Source organism: Silurus meridionalis, chromosome 22 (assembly GCF_014805685.1).
Source record: "Silurus meridionalis isolate SWU-2019-XX chromosome 22, ASM1480568v1, whole genome shotgun sequence".
Taxonomy (NCBI): domain Eukaryota; kingdom Metazoa; phylum Chordata; class Actinopteri; order Siluriformes; family Siluridae; genus Silurus; species Silurus meridionalis.
In genome coordinates, this window is record NC_060905.1 from 17,299,801 (window position 1) to 17,327,542 (window position 27,742).

At 40.5% G+C, this 27,742-nt stretch overlaps 1 protein-coding gene across 5 annotated transcripts in view; it reads left to right on the top strand.

The window, feature by feature from the left end:
- The window catches only part of snx13 (sorting nexin 13), a 45,487-nt gene extending 18,250 nt beyond the window's left edge, over positions 1–27,237 (top strand). For 2 of the 5 annotated variants that reach the window (XM_046834603.1, XM_046834608.1), the window contains exons 3-26: positions 99–234; positions 2,736–2,825; positions 5,957–6,078; positions 7,197–7,318; positions 11,711–11,815; positions 11,965–12,053; positions 12,678–12,761; positions 13,888–14,026; positions 14,644–14,732; positions 14,821–14,920; positions 15,013–15,206; positions 16,247–16,351; positions 17,083–17,215; positions 17,314–17,351; positions 17,431–17,500; positions 18,068–18,243; positions 19,571–19,678; positions 19,765–19,875; positions 19,958–20,119; positions 21,593–21,664; positions 22,728–22,873; positions 23,014–23,082; positions 23,168–23,280; positions 24,443–27,237. In XM_046834603.1, the coding sequence (XP_046690559.1) occupies positions 11,761–11,815; positions 11,965–12,053; positions 12,678–12,761; positions 13,888–14,026; positions 14,644–14,732; positions 14,821–14,920; positions 15,013–15,206; positions 16,247–16,351; positions 17,083–17,215; positions 17,314–17,351; positions 17,431–17,500; positions 18,068–18,243; positions 19,571–19,678; positions 19,765–19,875; positions 19,958–20,119; positions 21,593–21,664; positions 22,728–22,873; positions 23,014–23,082; positions 23,168–23,280; positions 24,443–24,675 (2,286 nt within the window). In that variant the 5' untranslated portion in view covers positions 99–234; positions 2,736–2,825; positions 5,957–6,078; positions 7,197–7,318; positions 11,711–11,760 and the 3' untranslated portion in view covers positions 24,676–27,237. The remainder of the gene's footprint in view (positions 1–98; positions 235–2,735; positions 2,826–5,956; positions 6,079–7,196; positions 7,319–11,710; positions 11,816–11,964; positions 12,054–12,677; positions 12,762–13,887; positions 14,027–14,643; positions 14,733–14,820; positions 14,921–15,012; positions 15,207–16,246; positions 16,352–17,082; positions 17,216–17,313; positions 17,352–17,430; positions 17,501–18,067; positions 18,244–19,570; positions 19,679–19,764; positions 19,876–19,957; positions 20,120–21,592; positions 21,665–22,727; positions 22,874–23,013; positions 23,083–23,167; positions 23,281–24,442) is intronic. The other 3 variants (XM_046834606.1, XM_046834604.1, XM_046834605.1) reach the window with 3 other exon arrangements.
- Positions 27,238–27,742: the final 505 nt, after the last annotated feature.

Here is a 27,742-nt window from a genome sequence, read left to right on the forward strand (position 1 = left end):
GCGGTCTTTTTTTATTTTTTATTTATTATTTTTTTTCTTTCTCATCCGCTTTCTGTAGTAACGCCTCTGTTTTCTATCTTTTCTTCCCTCCTCTACAGGGGCTTCGCTGTCACGCTTTTATTCGGGAAGACAAATTCGGAAAAACACCTGGAGAAATGTGAACACTCTTACCTGCCCCCTACCCCGACAGGCATCACGAAGGTACGTGATGAGACCGGAAGGAAAAATAACAACGTGAGCCCCGTTTTGCTCTTCAATCTGTAACGGTTTTACAATACAAGCAAAATGCGAAATTCACTATTCAATTACTTAATTAGCATTTTAGGTTTTTTTTGTTACAAAGTCACATTGAAAATGAGTTTTCTGCTATACATTATAATTATTTGCTCGTATGTTCGAACTGATTTTCCCCATAAGAATGAATGTAAAAGTGATTTAATCCGTTCCGAGATCTCTTCCGATCGCTTATTTCTGCACTTTGTAGCCTATTTTTAAAAACAAACACACCGCAAATGACCGTAATATAAACATAATTTAACAGTTACTCATGTGGTAGTGGTTAATTGCGAGTGTGAGACGCGCACCACGCTCGTAACCTCCTCGGTTTCCATGGTAATTCTATTTCGTTTTCACAGCACCATCACTGATTTACTTGGGAGACATTTTTCAAGATTTCTAGTGAAATAAAAGTATAAAACTAAAAAAAGTTACTGTGGGAGAGCGTACGAATACGAGAGCCAATTTTTTTTGTGTCGGTCTACTTAGTGCCCCACGCAGCACGTCTCTGGCGTGCACACACACACACACACACACACACACACACACGCTCTCCTCCTTAAATGCACCCTTCGATCACTTGAACTAAGCGTCATCAACTAAGCGACTGATGCGACCCTCCGCCGAAAACGGGGAACCGGCAGCGTGGGTTTGCTCGTGCCTTCGAAATTTGCTCGTGAAACAGGGTAAAATTTTGCGAGCGAGTTTGCTCGTATCTCCGTTTGCTCGTACTATAGGTTGCTCGTACAACGGGGTTTCACTGTATATAGTATTTTGCTATTAGAAGGCAGCATATTTTGTTTCATTGGCTTTTATGTATATTGTTAAAGGACATGAATGATTGGTTAAATAATATATAAAATATTTAATATTTTTTATAAAAAAATCTAATAAATCAAATTAATGCAATACAATTTTTTTATTTTATTAATATTAATTTATTCGAGTAATCAATTAAATTGCCATTAATTAAATTTATGAAATAAAATTAAATATTTTTTTTATTAAATTAAAAATTTAAATAGACCCCATTTGGGTAATACAGTGGTGTGGGTGTGTGTGTGTGTGTGTATTACATTTAGTATTTAATTAAGTATTTATATTTCAGCATCCTTTAACATCCTTCATTCATTCACTCCCTCGATATGCGGAATTTTCCGGATTCTTGAAGCTGGACATAAAAACACTAAAGAATCCATTTCCATTTTTCTGTGGATTAAAGATTTAAAATGTTTCCTTTTTTCTAATTTTCTATTCACTGCAAGTAGTATCCTGGATATAATTATGTTCGTGACAAATAACAAAATCTTAAATCCATATTAGCGTGAGCCGCATGCCACTTCCAGGTTAGCGGCTAGCACTATTGATTCTTTAGCGCTTTTTCATGCATGCGCAAAACAAATCTTATTTCCAGTACGGAGCGGGTGGCCAAAGTCTACAAAAATCTAAAAAAAACAACGCTCAAACTGTGAGGCAGAGACTAAACAAACTTTCGGTCTGTCACTTTAAATGTTCCTTAGGAAACTCTGATTTTAACTAGGTTCCGCATAATAAAAAAGGATTAAAAAGGATTGCATAAATATATATATTATATAATTAAGCGTGTAATGTTACATGGATTCGCACCAAAGGTTTTTCCAGTATCCATATTCCTTCAGTGGAAAAAATGAATTCTTCAGGTTTTTAATTGACACCCTCAAAGATAATTGATTGATTCATTTACAGATTAATTACTCAATTATTTACCTAATAGTCATTTAATATCCATCCTACCCACACTTTATGGCCAAAAGATTGAACACCTGACTATAAGATTGCTTTGTGCTTCTTTTTGAACATCACGTTCCACAGTTAGTCTCCATTTGCTCTTATAATAAGCTCCACTCTTCTGGGAAGATGTTCCTCTAGATTTTGTAGAGATTCATGTGAGATTTCATTCAACCTCGAGGGTGTTCGTAAAGTCAGGTCCTGATGTAGGTGAGATAAAGAGGCCTTGTCAGGGTTCACATTCATCCCTAAAGGTGTCCAGTAGGAAATCTTCGCCAACCCATTTAAAGCGGATCTTCACGGAGCTGGCTTTGTGAACAGAGGCATCGTCACGCTGGAACAGGTTTTGGTCTCGTAGTTCAAGTGACGGGCAAATTTGATGCTCCGTATCCAAAGACATGCATCCAGATTTGTGGTAACAGTTTTAGGATGAAGAACATGTACGTGGAACAGTACTTTTGGCCATAAAGTGTATAGGGAATGTATAAGCAATGAGGAGTTCTTGTGGTGATGGCGTGTTGATGTATTGGTATGTCCTGGTTTTTAAACCCTCCTTTAATACACACTCAAGTCTATACTTGTTTTCTTTTAGCACGTAATCAAAGTAGCAACGAATCGTGAGTTTTCTCAGCTAATCCTTGCAGCCGAAAGTGTCCGGCAGCCCAATTCCAGAGTTTTCCCTGTTTCCTCAGACTTTAGAGGAGCTGAAGCAGGAGACGAAGGCCATCAAAATCGACCGGCGTCTGACGGGCTCTAACTTCATCGACGAGCCTCTGCAACAGGTAAAGTCTGCGTGAACTGCGCTCAGAGTCCCGACTCTGCAGAAGCTGAACTTGCGAAACCTTGCGTGTGTCTCTGATTCAGAGTGATGACACAGCAGCAGAAAAAAAAATGTCACATGCTCTCTCTCTGAGTGCATGCGGTCGGAGTTCTAAAGTGCAGACACGACATTTTTGCTGGAAAAACTTTTTTTTTTAAACCCTGTAAACGTCTCTGATGACTGTATATAATCCGGTGCTTATGTAGAGAAGACTTTTTTGATGACTTTTGACTAGTTGTAAAATGTCAGGAATTTTCAAGGGAACTTACAGGAATAAACTGGGAATTTACATAATTGCAGGCGAGCCGATAACTCAAATGTAGTAAAAAATAGAATTAAGTTGCAGTATAATTTTAGTTAAAACAACAAGATCCAACGCAATTTCAGTCCTTACTATCCTGCACGTTCATCAATCACATGCACACAGCACATGCTACAGGCCACGCCCCCTACATGCACTGCGAGTTCCTCCATCACATAACGCACATCATTTCTTCAATCCTGCACGTCAAAAAAATGTCCACGTGGGTGAGTATTTACATAAATTACATTACACACACATGTTTAAAACGTCCTTGTGCCGTGTGTGAGCTATTGTGCAACAAAATTCAATCAGTCTTTTAGTTTGCATGCATGTCAGCTTATGACCATACAAATGTTTATATTTGTTTCGTACGTCATAAAGTTTATATTAATTTCCCCACATTTTTTGTTAACTTCTATAAATTACTATTAATTCCCATATATTCCCATAAAATTGCTCATTCATTCCTTGTAAGTTTCCAACTAGGAATAGTTCCCCAGGTGAAGTTCCCATGGTATGTTTTCGAAACGCTTCCAGAAAAATAAGGTCGATTCTCCGCCCCTTTGCAACCCTACGTTACCCCGTTTTTGAACAAGTGGGTTTCAGCTTGAGCAGATTAGGACGAGGGAATTCGACGCGTTACGGTTTATCGTTCTCTCAATAAGACTCATGCACTTTCGATTAAACCATTTCAGCCCAAATCTGCTTGTTTGGAGTGAAAAAATTAAAAATACCAAGAACGCTGTCGATTCAGCAGGAATATGTACGTACATTCCAGGAGTCAATACAGTCAACAATACAGCAGGATTTGCACTCGGCACTGCTGTTCCTGCTTATTCACTCTGATCTAGGAGTAAAGATTCTGGACCACATGACCATGTATACACTTTCTCACACACACACACACACACACACACACACACACACACACACACAATTCTGAAGCATTGCAAATCTGCAGCAAGGTTATAACAGAAACTAAATCGCTCAAAATAACCGTCGTTAACAGAAATACAAATAAAAGCGAGTTTCCAGATAAAACTAAACGTCCTTCAGCAGTATAAGCAAAAAATTAAAAAAACGCGTAGAATTTCGGAAAATACGCAAGGGGTCTTCAGCGTTTTTTTGGTCAAGGCCCCCTTAGGCGACATGGCTCTCGGACCCCCTGATATCAAACAAGTTTCCAACACTGATATTATTAGAAACCAGTTATATTATGTTAAGACATTTAGGACTTTGTTGTACAAACATTATTGTCTGTATGTTTTTATATATTTTCAAATCTTTTGGAAAAAAAAGATTTATTCTTCATAAACATATATTTTGCAATTAAACCCACAATTGAAAAAAGTTGTTCCCAGTTGCCTTTTATCTTAATAGATTTGCAGTTCAGATTTTTTCATGTTTTCACCCATGTTTATTTTATTGCATAAATAATCATTTATGATTCAACAAACATGTTTCTGAGGTACCAGTGACCAGAGTTTGTCTCATTCTGTCTTTAGATCTACCCTATTCATCTTGACGTCTTCTCTCTGGATGGAGTTCTCTTCATTTTATATTTGGAGTTCACTTCATCCTGAGCAAATCAAGAACTTTCAGGATGGATACGGATTTAAAAATTTATATCAAAAGGCCACAAAGGCTCAGGTCCACAGGTTGCATGAACAGTTTTTCAATTCAGCACCAATCACTGGACAGCTCAACAATGATGGAACTGTAATGAACGGACATTCGATGATGTTTTTCTGTCTGGTTCCTGTTAAGGTTTCGTCCACATACCATCTCGGAGAGTTTTTCCCTTTACCACAGTCGCCTCTGGCTCACTCATTAGGGATATACTTATAAGGAAGCAAACTTATAGGCGCGAAACGTATACAACTTTAAAAGCGCTTTATCTTCGTAAAGCTGCTTTGAGAGGATGTTCTACAAATAAAAATTAAAGTGAATATTGTATTATATCAGGTTTTTTGTTTTATCTATTATATTGAAATAAAAATGAAAGGTAACGGTTTTAAAAATAAAAATTAAAAGTTAAATGTATATTATTAAAACCTCCTCAAGCGAAGCCTAAATACCAAAACCAGAAAATTTCAATATAACCTGGTAATATTTTTAAAACTGGACCAAACTGGACCCTAAAAATGGGCAAAAAAATGACAGGAATACGTTTACATTTTTCTTTACTAAATATTAAACTCCCAATAACTATGTAGTAGATTTTAATGTTATTTTTAACAATGCACCTTGTCCTAAAGCAGCTTTACAGAATTCAATAGAATCCAGATATCAAGGAATCATGAGGAAGAAACCTCGAGAAGAACCAGACACAAAAGGAATCGCATCCTCATCCGGATGGCACCAGTATATTCTTTGTTGAGGTTATCAGCTGATTATTGATGGACGCTGGATAGCAAAACTGTAAAAACCAAATCCGTCTTCATGGTTCATGAGTTGAACTTGGTGACCTCATAGACCAGATGTTTTAATCGAAAAGAACTCCATACAGAAGTATGCCATGATGAATCAGGCAGGTGTGGAATGAAGAAGTGGCAATGCTAATCATGAGTAAATGTGTGGAATGAATGAACAGGGCGTGCGTCAGCTTGAAATCTTGTTCTGCCTCAACTGGTTCGCTCGGTTGCAGTTTTTACATGCTTGAGAAGGTCCGATTAAGATCTCACCAGTTTTCTAAACCTCGTGTAAACATCTTGCGCTCGTGTGCGACTCGATAATCTGAATCTCATGGCGTCTCCATCACATTACTGCTTCTTTTCATCCTCCTGCAGGTCATTCAGTTTGCTCTGAGGGACTACATCCAGTACTGGTATTACACACTGAGCGAGGACGAGTCCTTCCTGCTGGAGATCAGGCAGACGGTGCAGAACGCTCTTGTGCAGTTTTCCACACGGTACTCCTCCATCGTTCATCTCTTTACTAGATCGTGTTTCATTTGGTACCGGGCCGTCCCAGATAGAATTAAAACTTTCATTTTTAGTTTATTTAAATTTTATTAGTGTTTTCTCAGTCAGTCAGTTTTCTTTTGTGTGCTTTTCAATGCATTGCCAACGATACAATACGATTCACCCCTGTTATGATCCGATTTCCATTCAATTCAACACAAGGCAATTCCATGGAACAATATATGCTGCTGTACAATTCACTGTACAGCTGGTGCAGTTCTACCTCTGCCATGTTAATCTGTATTCTATGTGACTCTCAGGACACGCCTCTTTGGAGCCATACGAAACGTCGTGTTCACAAGGCAGCAGCGGTGCTGAAAAAACGCGCTCGTGAAACGGTTTAGCGGCGAGAAATTCATCTACATATCAAATGCTGGGCACAAATTATTGGTCATTTTCGAAACAAAAAAATTAATATAGCGCATCTACTAATAATTATATCGAAATAAATCATTTTTTAAAGATGCAATATGCTAATAACGAAGTACCGCGATTTTTTAACGCGAAACTGTGATTCTTACTATCCCTACTATATAATTTGCACGTTATTGCGTGTGACAGTATACGGACTCTGTGGAAACTGTCTTCCATGAAACTGGGACCGCTGGTATAGGACAAAAAGAAAAATTTGTTTAGTGATAGTTTCCTGTGTATTATATTTGGCATATCATATACATATGGCAAGTTGTTTAGTTCCACTGCTGGTCCCTTGAGCAAAGTCCTCAACAGCCCTTTTGTCTAAATGATCTCATCGCAAGTCGCTCTGGATACGGGCATTTTCCAAATGTAAAAAGTAAATCTCCAAAAGTATATGATGTAAATAATACAAGTGTAGATGTGAACATTTTCTAATAACATGTAATAATTCCACTGTAGACTCAGAAGTTCAGACCGAATACACGTCATGGCGGGGTTAAACAATTTGTAAATGCTAATCAGAACGCACAGGAAGGGATTAGTTCGCAAAGCTTACATCAAAGCATCACACTTTTATATGAGTTAATATGAATTCTGGGGCTTCCTGTGCAGAAAAGGTCTAATGACTTTGATGCCTTGACATTTTCAGGTCCAAAGAGGTGGACTGGCAGCCTTATTTCACCACCAGGCTGGTGGACGACTTCGCCACTCATCTCCGGGTTTTCAGAAAGGCCCAGGAGAGACTGAACGAGAGGGAGGACCCTAAACAACGTGAGTCGTCTACCTTCCAGTTCATATAGAAAGTCGTAATACCTCAGAGATTCGGATTGTGTGTTGTATGTTCGTGAATCTATTCAGTCTGGATGATGCTAATGCTAATGCAGTGTAGGGACAGAGTGTGGACACCTGAGCATGTGTGTAACTCGGGGACTATCGGTGTGTGCGTGTTAGAGGTGTAACAGTACACACAATTCATGGTTCGGTAAGTATCTCGGTTTTTCAAAAGTTCAATTTCGGTACAATTTCTGGTTTAAATTAAATTGGTTAAATAAAACTTAATAGATGAAAAACTAAAAAAGTTTACAATTAGTAGACCTGATTTGGGTAATACAAATTTTTCATGCATGCATAAAACAAATCTTATTTTGGGTACAGAGCCAAAATAAGCAGCCACAGTGACACTGCGCTAACTCCAGTTTCTTTTTTATACTAATGGCATTGTTGTGTTTAATACAAATAATAAAAAAAAAAAAAAAAAATTGCAAGGCAGAGATTAAACAAACTTGCTTAATACGTTCCTGAGGGATTTTAACTAACTCGGACGTGAAAAGGATTTACATTGAACCGAAAAATCTCGGTACGAGCACATGTACCATTACACCCCTCGTGCGTGTTATATTTCTTATAGATATTTGTGTAAATATGAAGTAAATTATACAAGTATATATGCGTGTATAAATACAGGTGCATCTGAATAAATTAGAATATCATTAAAAAGTTGATTTCTTTTAGTAATTCAATATAAAAAGTGAAACTGGTATTATATAGATTCATCACACACAGACTGATATATTTCAAGTGTTTATTTCTTTCAACTGTGATGATTTTCGCTCACAATTAACAAAAACCCACCAATTCACTCTCTCAAAAAATTTTAATACTTGATAAGACCAACCAAAAAAACATTGTTGTGAATGAATTGTTGGCCTTCTGGAAAGTATGTTCATTTACTGTATATGTACTCAATACTTGGTCTGATGAATGAGGAAAATCAGAGAGAGAGAAGGTTGGAGGATGTGGAGTTGGTGAAGCAGGATGTAGATAGGATTAGTAAGGAGGAAGTGAGAGCAGCGATTAAGAGGATGAAGAATGGAAAGTCGGTTGGACCAGATGACATACCTGTAGAAGCGTGGAGATGTTTAGGAGAGATGGCAGTGGAGTTTTTAACCAGATTGTTTAACAGGATTTTAGAAGGTGAGAAGATGCCTGAGGAATGGAGGAGAAGTGTGCTGGTACCGATCTTTAAGCATAAGGGAGATGTGCAAACCTGCAGTAACTACAGGGGAATTAAGTTGGTCAGTCACACCATGAAGTTATGGGAAAGAGTAGTGGAAGCCAGGCTGAGAGAAGAGGTGACCATCTGTGAGAAACAGTATGGTTTCATGCCGAGGAAGAGCACCACAGACGCATTATTTGCTTTGAGGTGGTTGATGGAGAAGTATAGAGAAGGTCAGAAGGAATTGCATTGTGTATTTGTGGATTTAGAGAAAGTGTACGACAGAGTGGAGAGAGAGGAGTTGTGGTATTGTATGAGGAAGTCAGGTGTGTCAGAGAAGTATGTGAGGGTGGTGCAGGACATGTATGAGGACATTGTGACGGCAGTAAAGTGTGCAGTAGGTACGACAGACTGGTTCAGGGTGAAGGTTGGACTGCATCAAGGCTCGGCCCTGAGCCCTTTCCTGTTTGCAGTGGTGATGGACAGGTTGACGGACGAGGTCAGACAGGAGTCTCCCTGGACTATGATGTTTGCAGATGATATTGTGATTTGTGGTGAGAGTAGGGAGCAGGTTGAGATGAGCCTGGAAAGGTGGAGATATGTGCTGGAGAGAAGGGGAATGAGAGTCAGTAGGAGTAAGACAGAGTACGTGAGGGAGGGAGAGGAAGGGCAGTGGAGTGGTGCGGTTGCAGGGAGAAGAGGTGGAGAAGGTGGAGGAGTTCAGGTACCTGGGGTCAACAGTGCAAAGTAATGGAGAGTGTGTTAGAGAAGTAAAGAAAAGAGTGCAGGCAGGGTGGAGTGGGTGGAGAAGAGTGACAGGAGTGATTTGTGATAGTAGGGTATCTGCAAGAATAAAAGGGAAAGTTTATAGGACTGTGGTGAGACCTGCGATGTTGTATGGATTAGAGACAGTGGCATTGAGTAAAAGACAGGAGGTGGAGCTGGAGGTAGCAGAGCTGAAGATGTTAAGGTTTTCGTTAGGAGTGAAGAGGATGGACATGATTAGAAATTAGTTTATTAGAGGGACAACGCATGTAGGACGTTTTGGTGACAAGGTGAGGGAGGCGAGATTGAGAAGGTTTGGACATGTGCAGAGGAGGGACATGAATTATATTGGCAGAAGAATGCTGAGGATGGAGCCACCAGGTGGGAGGAAAAGAGGAAGACCAAGGAGGAGGTTCATGGATGTGGTAAGGGAAGACATGCAGGTAGTTGGTGTGAAAGAGGCAGATGTAGATGACAGGGTGGTATGGAGACGGATGATCCGCTGTGGCGACCCCTAACGGGAGCAGCCGAAAGAAGAAGAAGAGTAGTACTCAATACTTGGTCGGGGCTCATTTTGCTTTAATTACTGCCTCAATTCAGTGTGGCATGGAGGTGATCAGTCTGTGGCACTGCTGAGGTGGTTTGGAAGCCCAGGTTTCTTTGACAGTGGCCTTCAGCTCATTTGCATTTTTTCGTCTCTTGTTTCTCATTTTCCTCTTTACAATACCACATAGATTCTCCATGGGGTTCAGGTCTGGTGAGTTTGCTGGCCAGTCACCACACCAACACCATGGTCATTTAACCAACTTTTGGTGCTTCTGGTAGTGTGGGGAGGTGCCAAATCCTGCTGAAAATGAAATCAGCATCTCCATGAAGCTGGTCAGCAGAGGGAAGCATGAAGTGCTCTAAAACTTCCTGGTAGACGGCTGTGCTGACCTTGGACTTAATAAAACACAGTGGACCAACACCAGCAGATGACACGACTCCCCAAACCACCACTGAGTGTGCAAACTTTACACTGGACCTCAAGCAACTCGGATTCTGTGCCTCTCCTCTCTTCTTCCAGACTCTGGGACCTTGATTTCCAAATGAAATGCAAATTTTCTTTCCTTTTATCTAAAAAAATGACTTTGGCCCATTGAGCAACAGTCCAGTCCTTTTTGTCCTTTGACTCCAGCTGCTGTCCAGTCTTTGTGAAGCTCCTTAAATTTTTGAATGGGCATCGTTTCACCTTTTTGTACCACATTTTTTCCTTCCATTCAACTTTTCATGAATGTGCCTGGATACAGCACTCTGTAAACAGCAGCTTCTTTAGCGATGACCTTTTGTGTCTTACCCTCCATGTGCAGGGTGTCAATGATCGTCTGCTGGACAACTGTCAAGTCAGCAGTCTTCCCCCATGATTAAGTAGCCAGAACCAGACTGAGACGCCATTTAAAGGCTCAGGAAACCTTTGCAGGTGTTTGGATTTAATGAGCTGATTAGAGTGAGACACCATGAGTCTCCAATATTGAACTTTTTTTTTATTTTTTTTTATAGAATTTTGGGTTTTCATCGGCTGTTAGCCAAAATCATAAAAATGAAAAGAAATAAACACTTGGAATATATCAGTGTGTGTGTGTAATGAATCTATATACTGTACCAGTTTCACTTTTTGTATTGAATTACTAAAATAAATCTACTTTTTAATGGTTTGTGACAGACAGACAGTTATTCACCTAATATCCACCAAATATCCACCTATATGCCCAGAAGATTGTGGACACCTGACCATAAGAATGCTATGTGCTTCTTTTTGAACATCCCATTCCACATTGAGTCCCCATTTACTCTTATAATGACAGCCATTCTTCTGGGAAGATGTTCAACTAGATTTTGCAGAGATTCAGCTGTATGTACTGATGAGGGTGAGGCAAGGAGATCTGGGGTGCAGTCAGCATTCACATTCATTCCAAACCCAAATAGGGTTGAACTCAGAGCTGTATAGCACGATATCTTCCATTCCAACCCATGTGAATTTTCCTGGAGCCGGCTTTGTACACAGGTTTGGGTGTCCTAGGTGAAATGAAGGAAAAATTTCATGCTGCGTCCAAGTTTGAGGAAGAACCACATATGGGTGAAAAAGTCAGGTGTCCCCTTACTTTTGACAATAGTGTGTAGTTTGGTTTCTGCTTTACATGGAGCTGAGTTTAGGTCTGAGTAACATGAGTGTTTAAGAGATGGTGAGAACATGAGAAGTACAGAATGACAGTGAGACTGAGATAGATGAAGAACAAGACAGACCGAAAGAGAGTGAGATTGAGAAAGACAACCCACAAGCAAGAATTCTGAAAGACTGAGACAAAGACTCTCAGACAAACTTGGACATATCGTCTCCATCTCTGTGTGTGTGTTTGGTGCAGGTGAAGCTCCGGATGAGCTCCTGGATGCCTTTTTTGAGACCGAGGTGGAGATGGAGAGGAAGATCTGCAGAGATGTAGTGTGCACCTCAAATAAAGATGAAGAAGGTGGGTCTCGCTGTACAGGACTGAAGGAGACAGTACACATACATACACACGCATAGATACAGTGTTCAGTCACCTGCGTCATAGTTTAGACCATGATGCAGAACGCTTTGTGAAGATGCGAGGTTTATAACCATGTTCTCTCACACCAGGGTTCCTGCGAGATCTGTGCGAGGTGCTGCTGTATCTTTTACTACCTCCTGGAGACTTCCACAACAAGAACATGAGATACTTCCTCAGGGTGAGGAAGGGGAATGATAATGGAAGTGGGAATAGTAATGGAACTGGAACAGGAAATAGAATTGGGCATGATATTGGTATAAGGAATGGTAATAGGAATCAAAGAGTGATGATATAACAAATGGGAATAGAAGTGGGAATTAAGTGCCAATAGTAATTGTATGAGAAATGGCAAAGGAATTGGAAGTGAGAATGGTAATTGAAGTTGGAATGGGAATGGTAACAGAAATGGGAATAAAGTGGGAATAGTTATTGTATGAGAAATGGAAAAGAAATTGGAAGTGGGAATGAATGTGGAAAAGGAAGTGGTAATGGTAATAGAAGTGGAAATTGAAATGATAGGCGGGAATGGTAATTAAGATGGGAATGAAAGTGGAATTAGATGTGGGAATGGATACTGGAGGTGGGAATGCAAGTATCAATTGTAATTTAAGGCAGGAATGGAACTGAGAATGGGAATAGAAATTGAAATAGAAATTGGAAGTGGAAATGGTCAATTTTATAACGTGATTAGTTACAGCTAATCACTTCCTTTTTAACATTCATGGAAGATCATCATGAACCTGTATGGTCAGTTCTGTTATTTGTCACAAAGGTGTTCACTGAAATGACTTCATCTGTCCAGGAAATTTTGGCAAGAGGAGTCCTTCTGCCGCTCATTAACCAGCTGAGTGATCCTGATTATATCAACCAGTTCATCATCTGGATGGTAAGTCTGTTACTTGTTGTGTTCTTGTGTGTTTCTGAATTACAGCAGATGTTTCATGGTCTGTAACAGCAATTCCTTCCACCACGGCCCACTGGACAGCCAAAAGTATTGGGACACCCATCTTTCCAAGCTGAACGTGGTTCTTCCTTAAACTGTCACCACAAAATTGGAGGTGCACAGCTGTACTTTTAGATGCATAGCATGAAATCATCCATTTAGTTGAACTGGGAGACACGAATCTGTTTCATCAAAACAACGCCCCTGTGTACCAAGCCAGCTCCATGAAGATCTGGTTTACATGGGTTGGAGTGGAAGATCATCTTCTATAGAGTTCCAAAACCTATTGAACACCTTTGGGATCAATTGGAACCCTGATGGCACCCCAGGCCTCCTCACATCACCTACTTCAGGACCTGAATTTACTAACACCAATAAACACAAATCTCCACAAAATCTAATGCAACATCTTCCCAGGATAGTGGAGCTTATTATAAGAGCAAATGGAGACTCCCTGTGGAATTAAATGTTAAAAAAATAAAACACATACCAATCTTATATTCAGATGTCCACAAACTTTTGTCCGTATGGCTTCTTTTTGATCAGAACATCAATGTCATTACTGGAGCTCTTACAGACACTCGTAGGAAAATAGCACCATGGAGAGCGCACTGAAGGACCCACAAACGCAGGAGTTGCTTATGTGTTAAAAAACAAAACAAAAAAAAAACTATTGAATAATGGAACTTTTTGATTTATTAATAAACATGTTTGGTGTCCGCTATAATAAATTAGAACTATTTACATTTCAAATAAATATCTAAATAAAAAATACATTAACATTTTTATTTATAAGTTTTGTTTCATGCCTCTACTGAACTTTGGAGTGCATCTGAGACGAATAAACAAAATCGTCACGCACTGTTGTAAAAGCAGTACGCTTCCCACACGCTGCCCCCTATTGTCGAACACTCAGAACTAAAGCTATCACTCTTAAAGTACCGATACTAATAAAATAAGGAATTGTAACGTTTTTATATGCAGGGCTGCGTAATACCTTTGTAGTATTGGTGTGTGTTTATAGTGCGACACTAGTTTAAATATAAGTCCCTTGTGTGCTTGTGTGTAGATCCGGGACTCCAGCTGCAACTACGAAGCCTTCATGAATATCCTGAAACTGACCGACAAGCCAGCTGAACTAGAGGCTGTCAAAGACAAAGTACTGGAGGAGCTCCAGTACCTGCGCTCACTCGATACCGCAGGAGATGGTAAAAACACACACACAAACCAAACCGGTGTGTGTATAGAGATATTAGGAATGCGCATCTCCATAAATCAATGTGATTCGCATCTCGCTGCATAGCCAATGATGCGATACACTAAAGATACATATGAAGCACCTACCGATGCAATACGATTTAGAACGATCTGATTTCGAGTCAGTTTAACACAATGCGATTCAGTGGCAAAAATATGATGCTCTGCAATTCAATATGGTACAAATAGTTTACTTAAGTGCCTTCTGACTTTCTAACGCATGCCCTTTTCATAAACATGCATTGGTAGTGCAAGATTAACTAAAACATGTTCTTTTCTTGTGCAGTCTACAGGAAGATGCAGCTCTACCTCTGCCATGTTAATCTGTATTTTATGTGAATCTCAGGACACGTCTCGGTCTCCGTTGCATTGCGATACGTCATATTAATGTAGCAGCAGCGGTGCTGAGAGAACGCGTGTGATAAGTGGTTAAGCGACGAGAAATCCATCTACATATCAAATTATCGGTCACAAATTATTGGTCACATTCAAAATAACAAATGTATAGCACATTTTTATTAATTATATATAATTAATATATTATATATATTGTGTCATTTCTCCGCAGAAATCAACAATATAAAGAATCAGATTAACAGTTTACTTTTTGTCAAAAAAGTCTGCGAAACAAGAATACAAAGGCTACAGTCGGGGAAGGTATGAACCTGAACCTGACATAAATACACTTTATAACTGTGACAAGTCTCCCGCTATTCATTGTACCCCATTGTCTTTTTTCCCACAGGAAGTGGATGCTATGAAACTTGCAGCGAATTTCGGCAGGCTGTGCATAATCCCGCTGGATCATATCCTCGTGCACAACATAGCGCTGCAGTTTTTTATGGGTCGGTTCAGCAAAAATACATTTTGTCATTCCAATTATCATCATGATCGCAAATGATTTCACTGCTGCCTTCTCCTTCTACATGTAACTCAGACTACATGCAGCAGATGGGGGGTCAGGCGGATCTGTTCTTCTGGCTGACAGTGGAGGGATACCGGGTCACAGCACAGCAGCAGCTCGAGGTTCTGCAGAGCTGGCAGAAGGACGGGAGGAAGCAGAGCGGTCAGACTAAGGGTCTTTTGAAGGCCGCTGCACTCGGTGTCTACGAGCAGTACCTCTCTGACAAGGTCAGCCACACTATTGTGTACGGGTGTAACGATACACTGAATTCACGCTTCGGTACGTACCTCGGTTTTTAAGTCGCGGTTTGGTTCAATTTCGGTACGTGGAACAAATACAAAACATAAAATTGCTTGCCGTTTCTTTTATTAACAAAGTTTATCATGATTCACGTTTGTGGACGTAGACATTTTTATATTTTTAAAAACAATTTTTAATAAAGTGCCTGCTTGGTTTAATAATATATAAAATAATGTTTTATAAGCAATAAAATTGAGTAAATCAAATTAATGCAATACAGTTTTTATTATAGTGATTAAAGCGAGTAATCGATTAAATCAGCACAATTTAATTGATGAAATTAAATTAAATAAATGAAAAATTTAATTAAATAGTTTGTTGGACCCCATTTGGGTAATACAAATGTGTGTGTGTGTTTATATTTGATATTTAATTTTGTACAGATACATTCTACTTAACTGTAAACTTATTTCAGCATTAATTAAAAAAATGTTTTCATTCCTTTCATCCTTCATTCATTCACTCCCTCGAAATGTGGAGGTCAGGATTTTCTCTTTTGAAGCAAACACTAAAGAATCCATAGCGTTGGCGATGGCCGGAAGTGGTGTGATTTCACGCATGCGCTAAAACAACACACTACAAATCGTATTTCCAGTACGGAGTGAGTAGCCACAGTGACACTGCGCTAACTCTAGTTTCTTTTTTTATACCCCTGGTATTGTTGTGTACGTGTTCAAGTTTAATAATAAAAAAATGCGCTCAAAGCGGGAGGCGGAGACTAAACAACTTGCCGTCCACCATTTAATACGTACCTGAGGAACCTCAGATTTTAACCATGTTCTGCCCGTAAAAAGGATTGCACGATAATCCAGTACTGAAAAATTCAGTACCGTTACACCCCTAATATATGGGTTTCTCTGCAGCAACCAGAAAAGTTTTTCAGAGGCATGGATCGTTGGCTGCAGATGTAGGGAATTAATACGAAACAAATAAATCCAGAAATGTTGTCCTGTATGTGTTCGCGTAGGCATCTCCCAGAGTGCAAGTGGATCGGGCCTGTGTGGAGAAACTGGCCGAGAAACTCAACAAAGAGGATCCAACCCCAGAGATTTTCGACGATATCCAGAGAAAGGTAGTACAACGTCCACTAGAGCTTCTTGAACTTCATCAGGAGGTTTCTTCCGACCCCTTAGCTTCCCTTCCACACCCATTCTATTGATGCAGCCTTAGACGTAAAGATTTCCAGATCAATCCAAGTTCAGGAAGACCATCTACAGTAGAGGCCGTGGCATAGTGGATTTTAGCGATAGCTTGGTTGGAACTTACTTGCTGATAACCGATAAACAGTGGTGTAAAGTGTGTAAAAGAATTCCATATACTCTCGTTACTGTAGTTAAATAGGTTTTCTAAGGAATCGTATTTTATTAAGTAGTTAAAAAAACTACTATTACTCAATAAAATTTTTCGTGCCAGAACGGTATTTTTACTGCGCTACTTTCCCTCAACCTGCCGTCGCTACTTTATATGTTTGATTAATCATGCCACAGCTTCCATACAACACTCCAGCATTCTTGGCTAAAATAAATCTATAAAAACAGTTATATCCAAAATAAATAAAGGCGTCAGTGAGTCCTGTAGAGGCTGCTCTTGTACTGCATAACGCAACCCGGAAAAACTATCCGTATTTTTGCAGATAGTCCAGCCATCGACTATCGGTGCTAATTAATCAGCAAAACTGATAAATCGGTCGACCTCTAATCTATAGGGGTGTGATGCTTTTGAGATAATGTCCCAAAAAGGGTCTGAAAACTTTAGATTATACTGGTTTTCACTTTTTTTTCCCCATTCTTCCCCCACACACAGGTGTACGATATGATGTTGAAGGACGAACGGTTCTACCCTTCGTTTAAGCAGCACCCCCTGTATGTTCGCATGCTGGCTGAGTTGGACATGCTGAAGGAGCCGAGCTATCGGGGATCAGACGACGGCGACGCAGGTGAAGAGACGTTTTGCACGTCACAACCACCCAACACCCTTCATACTTGACTCAGTGCTGACTGAAGTTTTATTTTCTGTCTGTCTGTCTGCCTGCAGAGTCTTTTAATGGATCCCCAACTGGAAGCATTAATTTGGTACATTTTCCTTTGACATGATTTTTCTTCTCTTTGACTCCTGGGTTTTGTCTAATGTGTGTTTTCTGTGGTATTTCAGTCTTTGGATGACCTCACCAACGCCACCACAGACGAGTCATTGCCGCTGCATGCTTTTATTTCCGATACCGGTACGAACATCTCGTGTGGGTTTGTGTGTTCCATGTGATTTTAAATGAACTTGAAGCTTTTCTGAAATAACATTATTTACTCTATTTATAAACTTCTAAAAATTATTTGTAATGTACAGAAAACAACTTATTAACACTGTTGATGCCATTAAACTGTTTTATATATGGCAAAGATCCTATTGAACTAAATATAAATTTCATCAGTGCATGCTAGTTTTCTTCCCTCCCTTCTTCTTTTCTCCTCTTTTCAAGTCACTCTCCAGTCTTTTCAGTCAGACCATTTTTATCAAGTCACCGGCTGTTCGCATGTCTTTCTTTCTTTTCTTTTTTTTTTTTGTCTGTGTGATCTTTTTTTTTTTCTATCACAGCTCTGTCATTCCAACACCTTCACCGTTTCTTCTGTTCTTCACCTTTTTTTGATTTCCCCCTCTCCTGCCACTCTTGTTGTTCCTTCGTCTCCTGTGGCTTGGCCCCGGGGGTTCACGCGATGTCTATCGCGTCCGCCCACTTTCTTCTTCATCTGCCGCTGCGCTTGTATCCTGGTGTCCGCTGGTTTGTGTTGAGTAGTCGATGCTCCTCTAACCCACGTTCCCGTGCTAGGCGTGTGTAACGACCACGGGAAGACTTACGCCCTGTACGCCATCACCGTCTTCCGGAAGAACCCTGACGGCAGTGAGGACATCTGGAAGACCTACCGCCGCTACAGCGACTTCCACGACTTCCACATGCGCATCACCGAGCAGGTAAACCCACAGAACCTGCAGACTCTGCATGAACATCAGCAGGAGGACACTCGGGATTCATTTGTCGGATTTGACAGACGTTTTTTTATCCAGAGCAACTTACAATTATCTCATTTATACAACTGAGCAGGTGAGGTTTAAGGGTCTTGCTCAAGGGCCCAGCAGTGACCAGCTTCGTCTTGTTGGGATTTGAACTCATAAGCTCCCGATCACCATGTCTTATAACCCCTGACCTTCCCTACAAGATGAGCCTTTTGGTTATTCACATATACATTACAGCACAGTGAAAGATCCCAACTTGTTAGAAAGCAGAGGGTTAAGGGCCTTGCTCAAGGGCCCAACAGTGGCAGCAGTGGAACCCCCAACTTACTAATAAGTAATTCAGAGTAACTCATTACTACCAGATTAATTTTAATAACAGCATGACCTGATGTGTTTAGTAACTTATACCTCAAATATTTTTCCAATTTTCCAGTTTTCCTATTTATAGATCAACCAAAATGGATCGTACTTGCCGATAGCCGATTAATCAACTGTTGGTTTTTAAAATACATGTTTAATTTGTTTTTTTACTTTTTTTTTTCTACAAATAAATAAATAACACTTCCATCCAATATGAATGATACTTCAACTAAGCAGCACGTAGTGGCAGTTATTCGCCTCTAGAGGCCGCTCTCGTACTGTACAACGCAACCCGGAAAAATCTGTGGATTTTTGCCTATAGATCCAGCAATCAGCTATCGGTGCCGATTAATCAGCAAAACCAATAAATCTTCTACTTCTATTAGTTGAAGGATGACATGTTGTACACTTTGTCCATTTTTAGTTTCATTCCATGCTGTGAAACAGTTACAGTTTTATATTGGCTTATAAACATCCATTCAGGCACCGGTATTTTCTGTGTTTTTTTTTAAAGGAAATAATAAGAAAAAAACATGAAAAAAATGTAGAAATTCCTGTTTGCAAAATTGATATTTAATTCAGTTTGATTTGTAGAGGGTATTTAACAAAGCACATTGTCTCAAAGCAGCTTTCCAGAGATAGAGATTTAAAAGTATAAAAGAGTGTACAAGTTTAGTGCTTGAAAGATTGTTCCTAATGAGTGAGCCAGTGGCGAGGATAAAATCGGAGACTTCACGAGGAAGAATGTGAATGGAGAATTCAGAAGCACTGTGGTATAACGTGAAGGCACTCAATTCATATCAAGAACTTTGACGATGGTTTTGGTCCCTACAAATCTCTACAAATAAAAAATTGAATTGAATGCATGTCCTACATCAAGCAGGAACTGATCTATGAACCTGTGTCTTCTGTTTATTGACTGCAGTTTGAGAACCTCAACTCGATATTAAAACTTCCTGGGAAGAAAACGTTCAACAACATGGACAGGGAGTTCCTGGAGAGAAGGAAAAAGGATCTGAATGCGTATTTGCAGGTAAGCATGCTTTGGGGGTCAAACACCAACCCATTCTGTTCCTCGTAGGATCCGTGTAGGAACACGCACTGTTTTTTGTGTTTCAGCTGCTTCTGAATCCAGAGATGGTGAAAGCCTGCCCCATGCTGATTCCTTACGTCTACGATTTCCTGGAGAACAAGGCGTACAACAAAGGCAAGGGCGACTTCGCACGGAAGGTGAGAGCGGGTTACGGGTTTACCAGGTTCAAGCCGGCGCAGCTCCTTTATATATACTGATTATTTGTGTGTGTGTGTGTAGATGGACACGTTTGTGAACCCTCTGCGTAGCTCCATGAGGAACGTGTCGAACGCGGTGAAGTCGCTCCCCGACAGTCTTGCCGAAGGAATGACCAAAGTGTCGGACAACATGGGGCGCATGTCCGAGAGACTGGGTCAGGATATCAAACAGTCCATATTCAAGGCAGGTGCATTACGGTTGCTAAATAGCATTTCAGGGTTTCCACAGGGTCTTAAAAAGCCTTCAATTCGCTTTTTTAATTCTCCAATGTCCATGTAGCGCAACTTCTAACGCTCATTGAAATGCTCTCGCTGCTATAGGGGAAGTGATATAGGTCTTAAATTTCGTTCTTAATGGTCTTAAAAAGGTCTTCAATTTGTGAAACCTGCAGAAAACCCGATATTTATTGGACGTGTCCTTGCTATGAAAAGTCTACAGGCATCAAATAGATACACCCATTTGTGGACACCTGACCATAAGAGGTTTTTTTGTGTTCTTCTTTTTGAACATCACATTCCACATTTGCTCTTATAATAACCTCCAGTGTTCTAGGAAGATGTGGAGATTCATTCAGACACAAAGGTGTTATTAAAGTCATAGGAGATTATCATTAAATTTTGTAGCACAGACGAATGCTGGATCGAATCTATAATTTGCTACAGGAATTTGAAAGAAATCCTGAATATATGTGCAATTGTGACTAAAAATGTATAAACCTGAGGTAAAAAAAACCCAAAAAACCCTCAAAACTTATTTTATTGCTTAATACTTTAGTTGATTAACTTTTTTTTAATGCTTTTTCATGTATTTGCTCAAATATTGTATTCATTTCTGTTGTTTTTTTGTTTATAGTGTTAAAAATCGCCTCTTTGGCACTGACGTGTTTAAAATTGATTTAATCTGCCAATTCAACTCCAGAAAGCAATATTAACATTTAAAGTCCTCGTTTGAGTTATAAAAAGCTCCACTCATCTGGGAAGATGTTTCACTAGACTTTGTGGAGATTTGCGGGAGGTTTTCTTCAGCCACAAGGGTGTTAATAAAGTCAGGAAGTGATGTAGGCGAGGTGATGAGGCCTGGGGTGCAGTCAGCGTTCACATTCATTCTAAAGATGTTCAGTCTTTAGATCTTCCACTCCAACCCAGGTACAGCAGATCTTCATGGATCTGGCTTTGTGTACAGGGACATTGTCATGCTGGAACAGGTTTGGACCTCAAAGTTCAAGTGAATGGAAAATTGAATGCTACAGCATCCAAAGATGAGGTAACCGTTTGGGGAAGAACCATATCAGGGTGGAAATGTCAGGTGTCTCAATACTTCTCTATGTAGAGCGTATTGGTTGGTTGGATGGATAGAAAGATGTTCTCCTTTTTCAGCTGTCACTTCACTCCTTTTTCCTTCTATTGTGGTATAAAAAGTGTATAAAATTGTGTAGGAAATTGTTCATTTTATCATGTTCATTCATCTGTCATTATTTATTTATATCTATCATATAGTATCATATCCTTAACGACCAGTGCGTATATAAATATTTTACACTGCTTCCAGTGCACTTCTGGGCAGATGCCAACTGCATTTTGTTGCCTTGTACTGTAACTTGTGTAATGACAATAAAGCTGAATCTAATCTAAAGTGTTGATTTTTTTTTCCCTTTAGGTGCCGCCCTTAATCCCAAAGTCAGACATCGACCCTGAACATTGCCGAGTGTCTGCTCAGCTGGATGACAATGTGAGTTCCCAATTCCAATAAACACTCGTTTCCCATGGTTGGTCTGAATACTGGACTGTGATTGGCTGGGAGTTCCGAGTGTTGAACGCACAGGTAAAAGTGGTAGCTGAGCAGAAAATATGTTGGACTTCTGATCGGAAGGTCATTGGTTCAAATCCCAGCACTTCCAAGCTGCTACTGCTGGGCCCTCGGAGCAAGGCCCTTAACCCTCCATTGCTCTGCTGTACACTTGCGATAACTGTAAGTTGCTCTGGAGAAGGGCGTCTACCAAATACCATTAATGTAAATGATCAGTGTCTGAACTGTAACCATAGTAACATACAGTTCCAGGTCCATGCAGAGTGAGAATTTCTGCATGCGGTGTAACTTTTTTGGTGAATACATTAATTTTAGTAAAAACATAAGATGAATTTGGAGATGAACTCGAGAAGAAAAATGAGAAATGGAGCGAAAAACAGCACCAGACGTTAACTTCAGCAGCTCCTTTATTTATACAGATTCAGCACAGTCTCTGTCTAATATTATTATAAATCTAACAGCACTACATGAGGTCACGTGCACCCGTTTGATAAGGAGCCACATATGGGTGTGATGATCAGTAAGATCTTTGTGGAAGTCCTGTAGGTTCTGTAGGCCACATATAGGTGTGGTGGTCAGTAAGACTTGTTTTGAAGTGCTGTAGGTTCTGTAGGCCACATGGGTGTGATGATCATTAAGACCTTTCTGGAAGTCCTGTAGGTTCTGTTGGCAACATATGGATGTGGTAGTGTGGAAGTCGTGTAGGTTCTGTAGGCCACATTTGTGTGTGATGGTCAGTAAAACCTGTTTGGAAGTCCTGTTGGTTTTTGTAGGCCACTTATGTGTGTGATGATCAGTAAAGCCTTTGTAAAAGTCCTGTAGGTTTTGTAAGCCAAATATGGGTGTGATGATCAGTAAGGCCTATGTGGAACTTCCGTAGGTCTTGTAGACCACATATGGGTGTAAAGGCAACACACTCGTATAACACTTTGTTTTGCATGTTCTTGATTAACGTACAGCCTGATTTGTCCTTGACGGTGTAAAGGTGGACGATAACATCCCCCTGCGTGTGATGCTGCTGCTGATGGATGAGGTGTTTGACCTGAAGGAGAGGAATCAGTGGCTTCGCAGGAACATCAAGAACCTTCTACAGCAGCTCATCAGAGCCACGTATGGAGACACAATCAACAGGTACGTGATGTGCATCTAAGCCCACACAAGGAATCAACTCTTCGACGACTCCAACTCTTTGTGAGGACACTGAATTCTATTAATTAATTAATTAATTAATTAATTAATATTAATTAATATATAGTTTACTGTCATTTCAGGAAAATCGTGGATCACGTGGACTTCATGACGTCTCCAGAACAAGTAGCCGACTACGTCAAGAGGTTCAGGTAAAACGCATGTATTTGTATTTAAGATTCACACCTGTGTGTGTTTGTTTTGTTCTACTCCTGACATCACCTTTTGTCCTCACAGAGATTCCTACTGGCCGAACGGAATCCTGGCGGAGACGCCGCCACGCCGAGACAAGAGCATACGCATGAGAACCAGAGTAGCAGCTAAGACTAACCTCCTGGGCATCATGCCAGGTCTGTTCACACATTTATCTCCAGCCAGAACGTACACTTCTCCCAGATAAACGCCAGATCACAGGGACTGGTGATGCACTTTAGATGAAAATGACTGAAAGAAACGCGCACTCTCGCGCAAACCTGTTGCTTTTTTTTGTTGTTTTTTTGCCACAATTGTTGAGAAACACCATAAACAAAAACTAAATGGTGCTTTCTAGACATTTAGAATAATAATAATTATTATTATTATTATTATTAGCAATTTAGCATTTTTAAAATCTGAAAAAAGTAATTTTTCAAGAATGAAGAAAAAAAAAAGAAAATGCTAACCTAACTATCACCTAAAAACTATCCTGAAAAAGTCAGTTTTTAGAGTTTTTTAATAAATAAAATAATTAAATAAAATTCTTCCTGTCTTACTTCGATGGGGAGAGAAAGAAGTTTTGGTGCACAAGAAGTAAAAACCTGATCATTAGAATGTAAACGGGTAGGAGGAACAACTAAAAGACCCGATTTAGAAGAGCGAAGTGACAAGTAATGAGGTGCCACACCATGTAAGGTCTTTAGTTTAGCATACGAATTTTAAAATCAATCTGAAACCTAACAGAGAGCCGACGCAACGACTCCAAAAACTCCTGATTTTCATCAGAACCCTACTGTAGCAGCTGCAATTTGTTCAAGATCCATTTTGAAACCTTAACGAGCAAAGCATTGGAGTAATCGATGTGTGGAAAAACAAGTTTAGATCGATTTTTCAACAACTGAAAAAGGTAACATGGGGCGCGATCTTGCAGTGTTTCCAAGAGGAAAGACACCTAATATAAAGTAGGATTGATGATCGCGTTATATTAGTAGTAGTAGAAGCGTTATCTGATCTTGGAAGTTCTCCCGCTAATCGTTTTTACAACAGCGCCCCCTAGGAAACAGGTGGATATTACCGCTAGCATTAGTGCTGTGCTTATCCTTTTGCTAGTACCTCCTATCTAGCGGTCTAACTCAAAACTAAACAATCTGTAAATATCGATATTGCGTTTTTGAGATCGTGTACAGTATCGGCAAGCAAAGAACCGCGATACTCGACGCGCATCGATATATTTCTACACACATCCGAAGCGTTCCTCACCATCGCTGTTTATTCTTGTGTTTCTAAACCCCCAACCCCCACATTTCCCCCCACCAGACGAGCTGAAGCACATCATCGGGGCGGAAACGACACGCAAGGGCATCCTCCGGGTCTTCGACATGTTCCAGCACCAGCAGCTGAACCGCCGCCTGGTCTACGTGTTCCTGGAGGGCTTCCTGGAGACGATGTTCCCTCAGTACAAGTTCCCCGAGCTGTTCGTCAAGCTGCACTCGCGCTCGCCCCGCGTCCGCACTTACACCCAGAAAGTCCGCACCTTACAGAAGAGGTGACGCAGAGGCTCGGGGCAGGAGGAAGCAGCAGGAAGCAGCGCTCCCACAAGGGAGAGGAAACCGGCCAATGCTGAAGCTGGAGCTAGACACAGGGCTGGGGATGTGTGTATAGGCGTATGTGTGAGAGTGTGTGTGTGCGTGCATGTGAATCACACACCCCAGCCCTCGCAGTCCTTCCTGTTGTACGAGAAGAAGCACCGCCTCCACACCGTAGCGTAGACGATTTCTTTTAGCGTTGTGGAGCATCACCACCAAGATGCTGCGGTGCCTCATCAGTACAGTCCAGCGTTTCAGTATTTCTCTCTCGTTTTGTCCTTTTTTTATTATTGTTATTAATAATGTTATTATTATTTTCGGGGTAAAGTTGCAATGTGGGACGATTCCCAGCAGTGGATAAAAAACAAACAAACAAAAAACTTTTAACATTTTAGGCATCCCAGGAGGGAAATCCGACGTGAACCGCGGATTTTTAATCGCGAGATCGTTTTTTTTTTTTTTTTTAGGGCCCGGGAGGCGGGCTTTTGGTGGCATGGCGGCAGGTTTTTAATGACCACGTCGAAAACACGTGATCGATTTGTGAACCAAATACACGTCCAGCACCGACGGCTTTCTGAGGGAGGAACGGCGAAATGTCCTACTGCGACTCAGACTGCGTTACTAGCAGGACCCTCAAACACACACACACACACACACATACACACACACACACACACACAAGCGGACGCGTTTCAGCACCTTGCAGGACTCCGGCACTACGCGTTAAAGAATGTATCCGTCTCCTGTCTGTCTTTCACGTCCTTCAAGCTACCACACTGCACATCCTGGACGTTTTAAACACTAGTAAACGCCGTAAACACACACACGTGTTGTAGCATTTTAACGTCCGAGAAGGAAGCGCATCCCGGCGCCAGTTTGGAAATGAATTCCATACAACCGAATGACACTTAAGCGTGCTGCCAACGCGCTTCCCCTCGAACACACGTTTCGGAAGATCCCAAATCCCAGTTTTATTTTGTCGTCACTCTTTTGTGCAATATATATATCTATTTTCTTTTCTTTGCACGTGTGGAAATGGTAAAAAAAAAAATATTTTCAGGTTTAAAGTAATAAAATAATGCAAAAATATCCCAAAAAAAAAAATCAAACCCCATCCGAATACATTCCGTCGTTGTAAATGACTCAGCTTATGTTAGAGACTTGTTTTATAAGTCTGTGGGTTTTTTTTCCCCTCTCCCCATGACCATAGTGCTTCTCTTTTCTTGCACATCAATTCATGGCTTCATACCTACTCTCCTAGGCTCCTCCAGACTCCTCTTAGATCCTCCAGGCTTCTTTAGGATGTCTCTGGGATCCCCTACACTCCTTTAGGATTGTCCAGGCTTCTCTGGAATCCTCTAGGATCCTTTTTACTCTTCTAGGACCCTCTAGGCTTCTTTATGCTCCTCCAAGGCTCCTCTAGACTCCTTTTTGTTTTTCTACTATCCTTTTTGCTCAGCTATGATCCTCCAGGACCCTCTAGACATCTCTAGGCCCCTCTAGGGTCCTTTTTGTGCCTCTAGAATCCTCCAGGCTCCTCTGATCCTTTTTACTCTTATAGGACCCTTTAAGCTTCTTTATGCTCCTCTAGACTTATTTTTGCTTATCTAGGATCCTCTCGACTTCAGTAGGCCTCTCTAGGATCCTCGAGGCTCTTCTAGGCATCTTTATGCTCCTCCTTGCTCTTCGATAAACCTTTTTGCTCATCTGGGATCCTTTAGAATCTTCTAAGATCCTCCAGGCTCCTTTAGGGTGTCTCTGGGATCCCCTACGCTTCTCTAGGATCCTCTAGGCACTACAGCATGCATGAGGTGGGGTTTGGAAAGCGCAATCACGCGATCTTCTCGGTCAGCACAGTAAGCCCTAAAGGGTTCGTCCGAGGTTTTTGAACGAAGTAGCACTTAAATCGTACAGATGAGGGTGATGCATTTTATTTTATTTATATTTCCCACATACACACACACCAACCGGTCATTCCTGATTACAGTAAAAACCTCTGTTTTACGACCGGTTGAACTGATGTTCGAACAAGTTAACACACTCCGATTTCACCGAGAAATCCCCAGAGTGAACGTTTCTCGGTAACGCAGCACAGCTCTCCTTTCCAGTCTCCGTATGTATCTCCAGATGTATGAATGGATAATTATGTACATATGCGTGTACAGTACGTGTCAACAGTGTGCCTAAACGTCCTGTCGATTATATTTTCTTATTTTTCTTTAACAAACAAACAAACAAACAAAAAAATTAATGAAGTGAAGATGAATGTTATGGTCAATCGACTAAAAAAAAAAAAAAAAAAAAAAAGACACTAAATGGTTTCGAGTGTTTGCATCCTGCTTCTGAGATCCTTCTTTTTGAGCAGCAGAACTCAGTATAACACTAATAAAACTTTGACTAACTCACTGTGCAGTAAACGGTGTCATTTCTCATGATTTGGAATCCGTCTGAGGAAGTTCTCACCACCCCAGTTGTTTTTTTTTTTTTTATGAGAATAAAAAAATAATAATAAACAGTTTGACTTTGTTTTTGTTTTGGTTTTTTTTTTTTTTATGAGAATGAAAAAAATTGAAAAAAAATCTCTTTTTCAGATAAGAGGTTGATCCTGGGCTCAGGATCAACCTGCAAAGTTTGGCGCTACTGAACCACATGTTTGGAGATCTTGAAGATGAACTGCATCTTTCCAGGAGCCTAATCCAGGATTAGGGTTGCCTAATATTGTATAGTTCCTCCTCGTGCCACCAAGACTGTCCACACGACCTCAGAAGGAGCTTTGCTATAGCAAATTGGGAGATGATCCTCCTCGATTTGCAGGAGATGGACATTTTAGTTGCCTTGTGATGTCTTCCAAACAGTTCCTGAAGAGCTAACATCCACAAACTGTATATGCCCAGGACCCACGGTTTTCTGGCAGAACACCACCCAGAGGATCACACTGCGCCCACCAGGTCAATATCTACTGTCAAGCCATCTTTTGTCCTCCAGGTAAAAGAAAATGATTCATCAGGACCAGGTTGACTTTTTTCATCAC